This window comes from Bos javanicus, chromosome 11 (genome assembly GCF_032452875.1).
Source record: "Bos javanicus breed banteng chromosome 11, ARS-OSU_banteng_1.0, whole genome shotgun sequence".
NCBI classification, from domain to species: Eukaryota; Metazoa; Chordata; class Mammalia; order Artiodactyla; family Bovidae; genus Bos; species Bos javanicus.
The window spans coordinates 47316761-47331655 of record NC_083878.1 but is presented as its reverse complement, the minus strand read 5'-3'; the positions used below and the strand labels follow the sequence as shown (position 1 = coordinate 47331655).

At 43.5% G+C, this 14895-nt stretch overlaps 1 protein-coding gene across 2 annotated transcripts in view; it reads right to left on the bottom strand.

The window, feature by feature from the left end:
* Positions 1-14497, bottom strand: part of EIF2AK3 (eukaryotic translation initiation factor 2 alpha kinase 3) — an 83655-nt gene extending 69158 nt beyond the window's left edge. Inside the window, exon 1 of one of the 2 annotated variants that reach the window (XM_061432598.1) lies at positions 12133-14497. In XM_061432598.1, coding sequence (XP_061288582.1) covers positions 12133-12443 — 311 coding nt within the window. In that variant the 5' untranslated portion in view covers positions 12444-14497. Of the gene's footprint in view, positions 1-3071 lie in introns of both variants that reach the window. The other variant, XM_061432599.1, reaches the window with a different exon arrangement.
* Positions 14498-14895: the final 398 nt, after the last annotated feature.

Below are 14895 nucleotides of genomic sequence, written 5' to 3'. Positions count from 1 at the left end.
ATTTCTGCTTTCTTGACTATGCCAAAGCCTTTGACTGTGTGGATCACAATAAACTGGAAAATTCTGAAAGAGATGGGAATACCAGACCACCTGACCTGCCTCTTGAGAAACCTATATGCAGGTCAGGAAGCAACAGTTAGAACTGGACATGGAACAACAGACTGGTTCCAATTCAGAAAAGGAGTTCATCAAGGCTGTATATTGTCACCCTGCTTATTTAACTTCTATGCAGAGTACATCATGAGAAACGCTGGGCTGGAAGAAGCACAAGCTGGAATCAAGATTGCCGGGAGAAATATCAATAACCTCAGATATGCAGATGACGCCACCCTTACGGCAGAAAATGAAGAGGAACTAAAAAGCCTCTTGATATACATGAGAGAGGAGAGTGAAAAAGTTGGCTTAAAGCTCAACATTTAGAAAACGAAGATCATGGCATCTGGTCCCATCACTTCATGGCAAATAGATGGGGAAACAGGAAACAGTGGCAGACTTTATTTTTCTGGGCTCCAAAATCACTGCAGATGGTGACTGCAGCAATGAAATTAAAAGACGCTTTCTCCTTGGAAGGAAAGTTATGACCAACCTAGATAGCATATTGAAAAGCAGAGACATTACTTTGCCAACAAAGGTCCATCTAGTCAAGGCTATGGTTTTTCCAGTAGTCATATATGGATGTGAGAGTTGGACTGTGAAGAAATCTGAGCGCCAAAGAATTCATGCTTTTGAACTGCGGTGTTGGAGAAGACTCTTGAGAGTCTCTTGGACTGCAAGGAGATTCAGCCAGTCTGTTCTAAAGGAGATCAGTCCTGAGTGTTCTTTGGAAGGAATGATGCTAAAGCTGAAACTCCAGTACTTTGGCCACCTCATGCAAAGAGTTGACTCACTGGAAAAGACTCTGATGCTGGGAGGGACTGGGGGCAGGAGGAGAAGGGGACGACAGAGGATGAGATGGCTGGATGGCATCACCAACTCAATGGACGTGGGTTTGGGTGACCTCTGGGAGTTGGTGATGGACAGGGAGGCCTGGTGTGCTGCAGTTCATGGGGTTTCAAAGAGTTGGACACGACTGAGTGACTGAACTGAACTGAACTGAATTTATGAAAATAAGATTTTGCCATACTATGCTATGCTATGCTAATGCTAAGTCACTTCAGTCGTGTCCGACTCTGTGCGACCCCATGGATGGCAGCCCACCAGGCTTCCCCGTCCCTGGGATTCTCCAGGCAAGAACACTGGAGTGGGTTGCCATTTCCTTCTCCAATGCATGAAAGTGAAAAGTGAAAGTGAAGTCACTCAGTCGTGTCCAACTCTTAGCGACCCCATGGACTGCAGCCTACCAGGCTCCTCTGTCCATGGGATTTTCCAAGCAAGAGTACTGGAGTGGGGTGCCATTAAGAAAAGGAACAACTGGACTTCCTTCCCCACACATTATCTTGCATTCTAAAGAGATCTCCTGGGAGTTGGAGAAGAAGGATAAAGTAAGTCAAAAAATTATATCATAAGGAAAGGTATAAAAAATTCAAACCACCATGGAAAAGAAAATGAAAAATAATATACATATATGTATATATAATTGAGAATATTATATACTTACAATTGAGTGAGTCACTTTGCTGTATGGGTTCAATCTCTGGTCTGGGAAGAACCCAGATGCTGCAGAGCAACTAAGCCCATCTGTCATAACTACTGAGTCCACGCTCTAGACCCTGCAAGCCATAGCTACTGAGCCTGTGTGCCACACGTACTGAAGCCCGCGTGCCTAGAGCCCGGACTCCACAAGAAGAGAAGCCACAATGAGAGTCCAAAGCACTGCGGATGGCAAGCAACCCCCTGCTCACCACAACTAGAGAAAAGCCCAAGCAGCTACGAAGACAAAACAGCCAAGAATAAACATTTCTTTAAAAAAGATGCATATGTCTTATGTAAAGATTATGCTTTTTAAAATAAACAAGATATTTTCAGAAAATAAGATATTTTCAGATGATGAATTGTATCTAGACGGTATGTGTGAATTCAAGCAATAAGTGAAAGAAAGAAAAACATGCAGGCAGGAACAATTAAGTACATCACGCTCTTAACTGGCTATTGATATTAGTATCAAATTCTTAGATCTGTATGGCGTATCCTTAATTCTTTTTAACTCTTCTTAATGGGAATAACAGAAATTTCCATAACAAACCCTGTCAATTCTTCTTGCACGCTCAGGTATGTCCAACTCTTTGCGACCCCATGAACGTAGCCCACCAGGCTCCTCTGTCCATGGGATTTCCCAGGCAAGAGTATTGGAATGGGTTGCCATTTCCTTCTCGAGGGGATCTTCCTGACCCAGGGATCCAACCTGTGCCTCCTGCATCTCCTGCACTGGCAGGTGGATTCTTTACCACTTGAGCCACCTGGGAAGCCCATGTCAGGTGTCCAAAAAAAAATTCATTATCCCCACTGCTACAATTTATGGGCTGGGTCTTAAGCACATCACTGGAAGAGGGCTTTCCCTTCTGCTGCTGCTGGAAATAAGTAACAGCTGGAGGGCAAAGAGATACTTAACAGTTACATCTTATCACATTCTTGGAGAGAGATGCTCTGAAATACTATTGGTTGAGAGCCACATGAAGGAGACAGACACTGCTGAAAAACAGTCCTCCAGCTGAGGTCAAAATAAGATCCCCTTTCCTCAAAAACAAACAAACAAACAACCCCCCAAAAAACAGGGAGAATCTAAGGCCATTTATCTCCCCATGATCCACTCTATTTGGCAGTGTCTATGAACGAGACGAAAAACTCTTTAACTTATTTAAAAATCAAAAGAACTACACAGGCAGCATTTCCAGGGGAAAGAATCAGAGCTTTGAAGTCAACCCTGTGTGCCCATCCCCACAGCCCTGCTGTTGTTCTGCTCATGGCTCCATTCAAATTGCTTTTTCATGGATAAAACAGGACGATTTCACCCAGCTCAGCATAACTCAAATTGACCTGATTACCAAAATAATCTGGAGTGCTTGTTAAAAACCAGTGAAGATTCAGAGGTTCCCTCTGCAGAGGGGTTTCAGAGATGGTGGCTTAACAAGTACCTGAAGTGAGTCTCAAGACCAGTCCGGCAAAGAGTGATTTACCTCAAAGGGCGATTGCCTGGGAGTAAAAAAAAAAAAAAAAAAAAAATAATCCATTACCTGGATTAAGATGGCCTACTAATCAACGCTATCAGCAAACTCTAGAAATTTCTCTCACTTACAGGCTGCTTCAGTTTACAAAGTCATTTGTTTGGGTGATTCAGCAGCAAGCACTTTCTCTCACTCATAGTGTGATTCTTCAAAGCCCCTTTCAGGAAAGGTTTGCAATGACCTCTCTTGAGGCCAGGTCTCCTCCCCTCATCAGGTTTGTCCCTCCAGAGGTAGCTGGAACACAGTGCGTGTGCTCACTCAGTCAACTCTTTACAACCCTATGGACTATAGCCCACCAGACTCCATTGTCCATGGGACCTTCCAGGCAAGAATACTGGAGAGGGTTGCCATGCCCTCTTCCAGGGGATCTTTCCAACCCAGGAATTGAACCTATGTCTCCTACGTCTCCTGCATCAGCAGGCAGATTCTTTACCATTGAGCCACCAGGGAAGACCTTAGTCGGAACACTGGCTGTCTCCCATTCTAGACCAGTTCTTGCCCCCATCCTCACCTGCCATCCTTACAGCTTTCAATCTCCAAAATGTAGGCTGAGGAATTCTAGTTTTATCCAAAGTCCATCACTTACTGTATGTGTAATCTGACAGCTCCCTAAACTAATGTAGTATTTACAGTTCATCCCTCTCCCAACCCCAGTTCAGCATTTTCAGCAGGGCATCACCACAGTGCATTCAGAAAGCTTCCCTTCTCTCCCCAGGCTTTCTGCATCCACCCTATCACTGAACATCTATATCAGAAATGAAACCTGCCTCCTCCCTCACCCCCTGCATTTCAACAACAGTTGTGTACTCTTGATCTGTTTTTCAAGCTTCCTTTAAATCTTTGCATTCTTCTTCAGTCCCAGTGCCCTTGTTCTATGACATTAGAACATCTTAAAAAGACGTCCAGCCTACAAACCAAAACCAAACCAAAAAAAAAAAAAAGACTAAAAAAAAAAATAACAGAAAGCAAAACCCAAAACAAACAAACAAAAAAAGACTTCCTGCCTCTGGTTTCTTCCTTCCTCTACTCTTCTGACAGTTTTGTTTCTATAATTGAGATCTGATCAACTTCCAAAGCTCCCTGTGCCCACTGAATAAAGGCCACACTACTTGGTATCACACATAATCTGGCATAATCTAGGTTTCTAACTCTTTGAACAAAGTTCCTTTGTTAACTTGGCTCATATCTTTTTTTTATTTTTTTGTTGTCTCATGTCTTAAATGATTTCATATGTCCCCCAAATATCACTTCTAATGAATTTTCCTATCTTTAGAGAAACTATTTAAGTACTAATCACAATATTCAAGACTTTTGGAAAGAAAGAGCTGATATTACTAATTAAGTCTGGTATTTAGTTCCAGCGCAAAACCGAGAAAACTTAACTTTTTAATTAGCCTTCTCCTCAGTGAATGGCCAATCTCCCTTAGGTTATTTGGAAATCATAGAACCAATCTCCTGGCTCCCCCACAAGCAAGTACATAAGGGTCCCGGAGCCCTGGTTTGGCAACCACAGCTTTGAGCCTGTGCTCACATCATCCCAGCAGGTGAGACCTTCCTTGACACTTCATATTCAAGGGCTCACTCAGTTGACGTCTCCGTTCTCTTCGCTCTCAAACTCCTCTTATGTCATTATCATCCATCTCAGTACAGTTAATTCTTTAACACTTGTAGCTCCCTCTTAGGCCTGGACTCAAGGACAGTCCACGTATCCATCCCCAGCACCCAGTAGTGTGGAGCTCCTAATAAGATGCAGTAAGTGTTCGTTGGATGAATACATTTTGCTGGGGCAGATACTACTACTCACATAAAACAAAAAAGGAGCTGAGAAAGATGTGAAAAGATGCAACCTGGCTAAGGTCATGCACCTAAAAGAGATTTTGGACAGAACTGTGAAGTATAAATTTCGGGGTTTTTTTTAACTCTAATTCAACTAGTCTGTTAACTATATGTCTACATAAGTGGCAACTCCTATATTACTATAAGGTGCAGCTTTTATTCCCCCCAGAAATCTCATCAAAATGTCACACATCCTGTTACTGTTCTGATTATGCCCTTAACTGAGCAGAAATGCTCTTAGACCACAATGAATACCAATTTTAAAAAAGTTTGTTTGCTCTGACTTCCATCACCCAGAATCCCTGCCTATTATAATTAAGTTTATCAGAGTCTGATAAGTAAATGCTGAATTCTTTCATACAGTAACTTTGCCTGAATACATTTTCCATTTGAAACAGAAGTAGGTGACAGTAGAAAGTTCTATCGATTGAATGGTTTCTACGTTAACAACTGCTTATTTTAAAATTGCGTATTTCCTTTCAGAGGAAAAAAAAACAGTCACAATATTAAAAATGTGATTGGGTTAAATCTGCTTTTTTTTTTTTTATGTAACAAAGAATCCTCTGCCTAAAATATATGCTCTCACTCAAGGAAGCCTATATTCTTGTTGAAAAACAAACGTATTAATTGGACTTTACTTCGTAGTCCTCACCTACTAAGTAAATCTTCAGATCAAACTTCCTTTATTTAAACCTGTCACAAGACTAGTCATGCCCCCAATACAAACAAATATAGTGCCAAAAATTACTAACTATATAACTCTGACATATCAGCTAAGCCTTACAGAAATCCAGTCTAAGTTTTCAACAGCATAAACCAAGTGAGAGCAGCACATATCTGTTTCCAATTAGAATTAAACATTTTCAAAGCATTTTGTCTGCTTTATTCCATGAAATCTTTTAAATAAAATGGTTATTGACAAATAGAACAGCGTGGAAAACATTAAAACAATGGTTTTTAAACTTTTTATTTTGTATTGGGGTATAGCCAATTAACTGGAGGAGGAAATGGCAACCCACTCCAGTATTCTTGCTGGAGAATCCCATGGACAAAGGAGCCTGGCAGGCTACAGTCCAAAGGGTTGCAGAGTCCAACGTGGCTGAAGTAATTTAGCACACAGCCAATTAACAATAGTGTGTTAGTTTTAGGTGAACAGTGAAGGCACTCAGACATCCATATACATGTATCCATTCTCCTACAAACACCCCATCCAGGCTGCCACATAACACTGAACAGAGTTCCATGTGCTATACAGTAGGTCCTTGTTGCTTATCCATTTTAAATATAGCAGTGTGTACATGTCCATCCCAAATTCCCTAACTACCCCTTCCCCCCAGGCAACCATAATAAGTTTGTTCTCTTAAGTCTGTAAGTCTCTTTCTGAAAAACTTAAAAAAAATTTCCCCCTCTCACACTTAGTTCTAAAATCTACCAGCTTTACTTCCTGCATTTTAAAATGTTTTGTAATAGAAATATACAATCAGCTCCTATCTTACCAAAAAAAAACACAAAACTCGATGGAGTTTCCAGACAGTATTTATGGAATGAAGGACCATGCGGAAGCCACAGCTTACAGCAGGTGATAAAGACAGGTCACCTTCTGCGCCCAGGAGTGTGAATACAGAACAGTTTCCTCTACCCTGTCAATCTCAAAGCCAGAGTCCAGATGTCAATTACACTAAAAAGACAATTATAGACAGGAAGGATAATCTATTATTCACCAAGTATATTTACTTTGGCTTATAGCCTGCCTTGAAAGTTATGCACAAATTCTTCTTTCAGTGTGATTCTTAATCAACTTTAAAAGTCTGGGATCTTATGGTTGCCAAGGGGACGGGATAGTTAGGGAGTTTGGGATGGACATGTACATAGTCCTATATTTTAAATGGCAAGCAACAAGGACCTACTGTATAGTGCATGGAACTCTGCTCAGTATTATGTGGCAGCTGGATGGGAGGAGAGTTTGGAGGCGAATGGATACATGGTATCTATGATAAGGTTCCTTTGCTGTACACCTGAAACTGTCACAACATTATTAATGGACTAGACCCCAATACAAATTAAAAAGTTTTAAATAAGTGGAAAAAAAAAAGTCTGGGGTCAGAAAAGTGAACAGATAACTGAGTTTCCTTTCAACTCTGTATCCTATAATTCTATTATTCAATGGTCATTTTAGTTGAAAAAAAAAAGGCTTGATTATGAATTTGAAAATCTGAGGAAGACTAGATTTCTAAACCATTGATTCAGATCAGATCAGCTTGTAAAGGATAGAGAGGAGAAAGAAATACAGAGGAATTAAATCATCTTATATTTGGGAAGTGTTTTCCTGTTTCAACTCATTAAATCCAAAAATTCCAGTTTACAGATGCACAAATTAAAGAAGCATGAGAGATGAAATGAATGTCAAATGTAGTGACTCTTTTGTTAGAGGGGAATCAGAGGCAAAAGGAACATAATACTTTAAAAATTGGTGTGATAGCTAAAACTAGTGCTTTACAACTTCCAAGGTTGTCAGATGTCAATCTGAGGATGCTCAACCCATCACAAGAATGCCAAATGACATCTTGCAGTTTGCTTTTTGTGCTGAAGTCAGAAAACTGGTAACTCATCATTTAACGCCAACGTGCATGCACAAAACTGAACAGTGAGGTGAGATTTTGACTTTCTTCCCAACACTCTGAAATGACCGTCTCATTTAAATTTCAACTAAATGTAATATTTACCAGAAGAACCGCTGACAACAAGACTGCTACAAGAAAAACAAGTTCATTTTAGCTACTTTTTAAAGGGAAAAAAAAATAGTTTATTCACTCATTTACATGTCTGAGATGCAGAGTAAGCATTCAGATTGAAAATTCCATCACAAGAAAATAAAAATTCCATCAAGAGAAAAAAAAAAAAGAATGAGCAAGTTGCATTCTGCTTCTTGGGAGACAAAATACAACCTGTAAAAACAAAGATCTCAATTTCCCACCTCCTACTTTTAAAAGTTTTGCAAAGACTATGGCTCTTCACAGTTATCTGAAATAAACGCTTGGTTAATCCAAATTTGTTCCCCTAATCTTCCTTCTTTAAATAAACAGGATATTGGTTTATTGTTATAGAATTGATATTCTCTTTTTTTTTTTCCACTTTTTTCTGTAGTGCACTTAAAAAAAGTCTTTTATAAACTACATATTTATCTCTTGCTGATTCTACCAATTTACTTACTCAAGGTTTCTCAAACTTACCATACTATTTAAGCTACTAGGCAGACACCTAAACCCCAGCCCATATTATCCTAACCAATTCTGTTTGCCAAAGATCTCTTATTCTCTGGCAGGCAAAACTCCTCTCTTTTCACTCTTTTTCTTTCTGAGAAAGAAGCAGTTCTGCTTGCCAACTACCTTCGCCTCCTCTCCTATTCCTTTCTTTTCCAACCTGTCTATATAAGCTCGCACTCTCTGAATATATAAAGAAGATCAGCAATCCCAACAGGTTTAACAGTGAGGGACTGAGGAAGTGGGGCCAAAAAGGATGAATCTTTTCTTTGGGGGTTGCGGGGAGCAGGGAGCTGTGTAGCGTGGCTTTAAGGATCTCAGTTCCCCAGCCAGGGACTGAACCTATGCCCCCAGCAATGGAAGCTCAGAGTCCTAACCACTGAACCACTAGGGAATTCCCAAAAATGATGACTCTTTAACCCCTTCTCTAAGTATGCTTGCTTGCTTGGTAAGTCACTTCAGTTATCCAATTCTTTGCAACCCTATGGACTGTAGCCTGCGAGGCTCCTCTGTCCATGGGATTTTCCAGGCAAGAACACTAGAGTGGGTTGTCACTCCTGACCCAGGGATTGAATCCTCTCTTACATCCACCTGCGTTGGCAGGTAGGATCTTTACCACTACCTTCATCTTCTCAGTCCTCACCCTATGCCTCCTGTACAACCTGGCCAGCTGTACCTGTCTCCTTTGCCAACTTATCTCTCCAAAACATAAAGGGCATTTCCTGAAGTTTTTATCACAAGCTCCTCTTTGCACAGTTTCAACCATTTACCCTGACATCTCTCCATCTGCAGGCACTGTTCCTACTTAATGTCTCCCTCTAGACTTCCTGCCAGCACTGCCAAGTCACCATGTCCAACACCAACCCAGTTACCTTTTCCTCTCTGCTCCCCTTAATCTTTCCACTTTCCACCTGTGCTCTACTCCCTAGCCATCCCATCTGCATCTTTAGCTGGTGGTGCCAAGAGAGGAGGAATCAATTTATTTGCCAAGAAGCAAGGTTCCACCTGCAATCTCTCAACTCTACCCACTCTGTTCTCTATCCACTGGACAGTGTACCTCTCATGGGCACTGCTATAACATGCTCCTTTTGGTTTCCACACCTCAAGTTTTTTTACTGTACACAGTAATGCCGGAGAAATAGTCCCTAAGCACAAACTTAGATCAGGCCTGGCATTTGACACAACACTTCTCAAACTGTAGTGCGTGAGGGACTTTCCTGATGGTTTAGTGGTTAAGACTCCTCACTTTCATTGCAGGGGGCACGGGTTTGATCTCTGGTTGGGGAACTAAGGGAGCTTCCCAGGTAGCGTTAGCGGTAAAGAACCCACCTACCAATGCAGGTAGACGTAACAACACAGGTTCGATTCCTGGGTTGGGAAAATCCCCTGAGGAGGAAATGGCAACTCCCTCCAGTATTCTGGCCTGGAGAATCCCATGGACAGAGGAGCCTGGCAGGCTACGGTACACAGGATCACAGAGTCAGACACGACTGAAGTGACTTAGCATGCACCCATTCAGGGAACTAAGATCCTACATGCCAAGGGGTGCAGCCAAAAACAAACAAACTGCAGTGTGCATGTGAATTGCATGCTGATCTTCTTAAAATGCAGATACTCATTCAGTGGGTCTCAGCAGTGCCTGATTCTGGATTTCTAACATTCCAGGTGTTGATGATGTTACTAGCATATGGCTGTATATATACAACATGGCTGCAACCTATTTTTCTAGGCTTATCGTCTACCCCTCCCTGCCCAGCACATATGTATGTATGTTTGTAACTCTTTCGTACCTACAGGTCACTCACATGCACACATACACACAGATGCATACGAACAAAAATAATGGGTGTGTGTATGCACTCAGTTGTGTCCAGCTCTTTGGGGCCCTGTGGACTGCAGCCTATCAGGCTTCTCTGTCCGTGGAATTTTCCAGGCAAAAATACTGGAGTGGGTTGCCATGCCCTCCTCCAGGGGATCTTCCGGACCCAGGGATCAAACCCGAGTCTCTTGCATCTCCTGCACTGGCAGGCACTTTCTTTACCACTAGCACCACCTGGGAAGCCCTCCCTAAACACACAGTTTCTGTGCCCCTGGCTGTTTCCTCAAGTCCAGCCTCTGCTCATCACATTTCTACCCACTTTTGAGGAAGCAACTCATTCTGCCAGAGTGTTTTCTTGTCTTCTTTCCTACTTCACCCCAGTACCACTCACTGAACACCACAAGAAACATGGGACACTGATAGCACTTAATTTGCATGGCTTCTGCCCTGTAATGTCATTACAGGTCATCTTATTTAATCCTCACTGCTGGACTGCACCTCTTCCTGGAGGACAGGGGCTATCTGCCTAACCTCTGTAACCCCAGGGCATCATGGGGGGGCCTTTTAAGCACCAATAAACACCTGCTCCAGTGGATCTGTATTTTAGGAAAAATGAAACATACTACTCCACTTCATGTAACTCACTTTGGGCAAGTGCTTCAGAAGTTTAAGATAAATAAAAACATTCTTTCTGGATAGCTAGCTAATTCATTAGCAAAACCTCTGAAAATTCTGTCAAATGTTTGGCATTTTAAAATCATCTACATATAAACATTCAAAGGGTGTTTCTAAAATTTTAGTACTTCCCAGGTGATGCTAGTGGTAAAGAACCCACCTACTAAGGTGGGTCGGGAAGATCCCCTGGAGGAGAGTATGGCAACCCACTCCAGTACTCTTGCCTGGAGAATGCCATGGACAGAGGAGCCTGCAGAGCTACCGTCCACAGGGTTGCAGAGTCTGACACGACTGAAGTGACTTAGAGCCCTCACCCAGGCATATAGATCAAAGCGCTGATATTTAACTGAAAAATTAAAACTAATTTGTCATAATCTAGTCATTACTACATTTAAATTTAAAATGCTTTCTAATTCAGTAACCCTCTCTGGTTTAATTTACCTAATGCTGCTGTTATCATTCCATCCATTAAATGGGATCTCACTTTCTCCTCGGGTGTGCTAAAGTTAGTCATCTGCGAAATAATTTACCATTAAAATGCCTCACATGTGCCCAGCCATGAAAAGTGCTTTAAAACATGTATTTTGAAGAAACATTTTTAAGGAGATGAAACAACTCAACCAAAACAGCCCTATATTAAATATTTATATACTAAACCCTCTAAATATCAAAGAACTGCCGAAATTCAAACAAACAAACCATAGCTTCTGAACTTTAGTGTGTTCAAGAATTGTCTGCAGTGCGTATTAAATGTGCAGATTCCAGTTTCTTACCTTGAGGAAGTCTAATCCAGTCAATCTGGAATGGGATTTAGAAAACTGTACAGTCAACCAGCATCCCCGGGCGGTTCTAATGCAGGTGTTCCACAGATCTCAATTAGAGAAATACTGACCTCAACCCTGGTGCGTGGGCACTACAGGGATGTATTTAAAGAAAAATGTTGAAATCTCTTTATGAAGTTCTTTCCCCAAACAGCTGTCACACTAGCACAGACATAAGGTAATTCATTAAAAAAAAAACGATGAGGAGTGCTGTAAGTTGCTTGGGGTAGGAGTAAAGCTCGAAAGCAATTAAAGAAGGAAAGTAACGTTTCTTTCCCACTTCTCACTCCGTTCTCCTAGCATCCTCCAGGTACCTTCGAGGATGCTGCTCGCACCAGGGAACTACAACTGGGCGCCAGGGAGCAGAGTGAGGCCCTTCTCTGGTCCAGGGGATGGGCAGGCGGCCCCGCTCTCTCCCCCAGGTCGTCATCAGTGGTCCTCTGCCAGCTAGAAGTCGCGGCGGAGGGGGGACCGCGGGCCCCGGAACCTCCGCGGCGCACGCGCATAAACAAGTCGCCTCCAGGGGTCAGCGATCCCGGTGCTCTACCCGCGCCCCTTACCTGCCGCACGGCCGAATATCGGGCTCCTCTTCCGGCTCCGGCTCCGGCTCCCGCGCCTCCTGCTCGCCTGCAGCCGCCGGCAGCGCCTCGGAGTCCTCCACCGTCACTTCGGCTGCAATCACGGCTCCCGTCGCCGGCACCCGCGTAGCCGAGGTGGGAGCCGCCGCGGCCCCAAGGCCGAACGCCGCCTCCGCTGTCGGTGCGAGGAGGTCAGAGGTGCGCCGCGCGGTCACTGTCCCAGCCACGAGCCCCAGCAGCAGCGGCAGTAGCAGCGTCCGTGCCAGCGACCCCGGGCCGGTGGCGCGCTCCATCAGCGGCCCGCCCCGCGAGCCGGCATGGAGGTGTAGCCGCCGGCGCCCGCCTCTCCCGCAGTTCAGAATCCCCGACTAAGGCGAGGACGCTCTAGGGACTCCGCCGCCGCCTAGATGGTCAGGAAGTCCAGCAGCTTTCCCTTGGCCACGTCTTAGCCCGGCCTCCGCCAGCGCCACCTGAGTGACAGCCTCCTCTGGACATCGCCCATTGAGCGAGCTTTCCGCGCATCTGCTCGCTGATTGGCTGCAGACTCTGCCACTCTGGGTACCGACGCTAGTCTTGTTGGAGCAGGTGGGCTCTCCCGGGTTGTCAACAGCAAAGCTGCCAATCAAATTGTATTGCCTTTAGCCCGAGGCCCGCCCTCTTCCGGACGCGCTTACCAATGAGAAACGACTCTCCAGGCAGCATTTTTACCTGATTGGTTGATTTGGCAGTACCCAGAACACCATTCCCCAGAGAAGATTGGCCATTGTGCTGATTGGCCTCGCCCCTCAAAGCGAGGCGCTAGAGAATACTTGAAGATCATTGGTGAAACTGGATGTCCCTCAAAAGTCTGAGATAATTTCCTCTTGATTGGTTGGAAGCAGCACTTACTACGTGGCGGATTCTGACTGCGGAGAGGACAGTCCCAAGTGAAAGGAAGAGTGAAAGGCGAGTCCCTGGTGGTGGGGAGGCGGCCGATCTTCAAGGAGTTACCGCTGTAAAGCCTGGTCCGTTTGGAAAGCCAAAAGAAGAGCGGGAAAAATAAGTGACCGCACAAAACATGTAGTTCCTGAAGGTGAAAGGGGTAACGTGAGTTGGATAGAAGATCCATCCACTGGGCTGGGAATTACTGCTTGTTTAAAGATGCTGATTTCTTCGGTGACCTACAGCAATCTAGTCTATCCGACACGCCCCTTCCTTGTTAGAAAGGAGAAGGAGCACAGGCCTGGTGCACTTACGTCATTTGTCTGCAGTCACATAAGTAGTTATTTACAGAACCATGACTTTTCATCCAAGCCTTCTGATCTTGGTCTGCCATGCTTTGTAGTTCACTAACAGGGCAAGAAAGAGATAAAACCACAAAAGGCCAAACTGGAGATTTGAATGTTTGGCCAAGGCATAAGAACTTTTCACGCAGCAGTTCCGGACACCCTGAAGATTCCTGACCAGATGAGTGAAGTGATAAGAGTTGTGGTTTAGAAACAACCCAACTGCTGTGAATTCCTCAGCAGTGTTTTCAAAAGAGCATTAAAGATGAGACCAGTTGTGTGGCTATATGTGAGAGGCTATGTCCCCATCAAAATTTTGAAGATCTTAATTTTTTTAAGCTACTGGCATACAGACATGCTCTTAATTTCTTCAGTCCAAAAGCAAAACCCTCCACTTCCCTTTCCACAGTCAACTATATTTCATAGTTGCTCAATACAGGAAGAACTCTAAAGTGTCTTCGATTCCTCTCGTCCCCTTGTCAAACACACTACTTTTGTTGCCACAACTCCACCAAACTGCTCATGCTGTGGCCGCCATTGCTAAATTCAAAAGACGATTATCCATCTTCATTTTATCATCTATATAATAAACCCAGACAGAGGATGAATGGTTGGATGGCATCACTGATTCAATGGAAATGAACTTGGGCAAACTCTGGGTGATGGTGAGGGACAGGGAGGCCTGAACTGCTGCAGTCCATGGAGTTGCAAAGAGTCAGAGAGGACTTGGCAATGGAACAAACAACAATAGCTAACCCAGTACATCAGTCTTTCCTGTATAAAACACTTAACTGGTTTTCCAGCTTCCACATGGGCCAAATCATAGCCCTCATTACCACCTCATTTTAACTTAATCTCCTTAAAAGATTTCTCTCTAAATAAGGTTACATTCGGGGGGTACTAGGGTCAGGACTTAAACGCGTGAATTTCAAAGGAGACACAATTCAGCCCATAACACCCAGATACTCATGAGACTAGTTCTCTCATTTCTTTCAGGGCTCTGTTACCTTCCCAGTAAAGCTTCTCCTGACCCTTTTTAAAATTGAACCCTCTACCCCACCTCAATTCCTAAACTACTCCCCTGCTTTATTTTTCTCTTTAATAAAATCTTTTTGGTTCAGTCACTCAGTCCTGTCTGATTCTTTGGGACCCCGTGGACTGCAGTACATCAGGCTTCCCTGTCCATTATCTCCCAAGTTTGTTCAAACTCATGTTCATTGAGTCAATGATGCAATAATTTGCATATTTATTGTCTATCTCCCTCCACGCCTACATAAATTCCATTAGCATTTACACATTGATATGTTCAAAGAGCCTAAAACAATGCAAAGTATTTAGTAAGTGTTTAATAAATATTTGTTGAATAAATGAAAATCTGAGGACAGCAAAATGGATAAATGGAAGAGATTGTAGTTGCTGTAGATAGAAGGGAGTGATTAAGGAAGCAAGAACCCAGAGTATCTGGAGAAAACAGAGACTG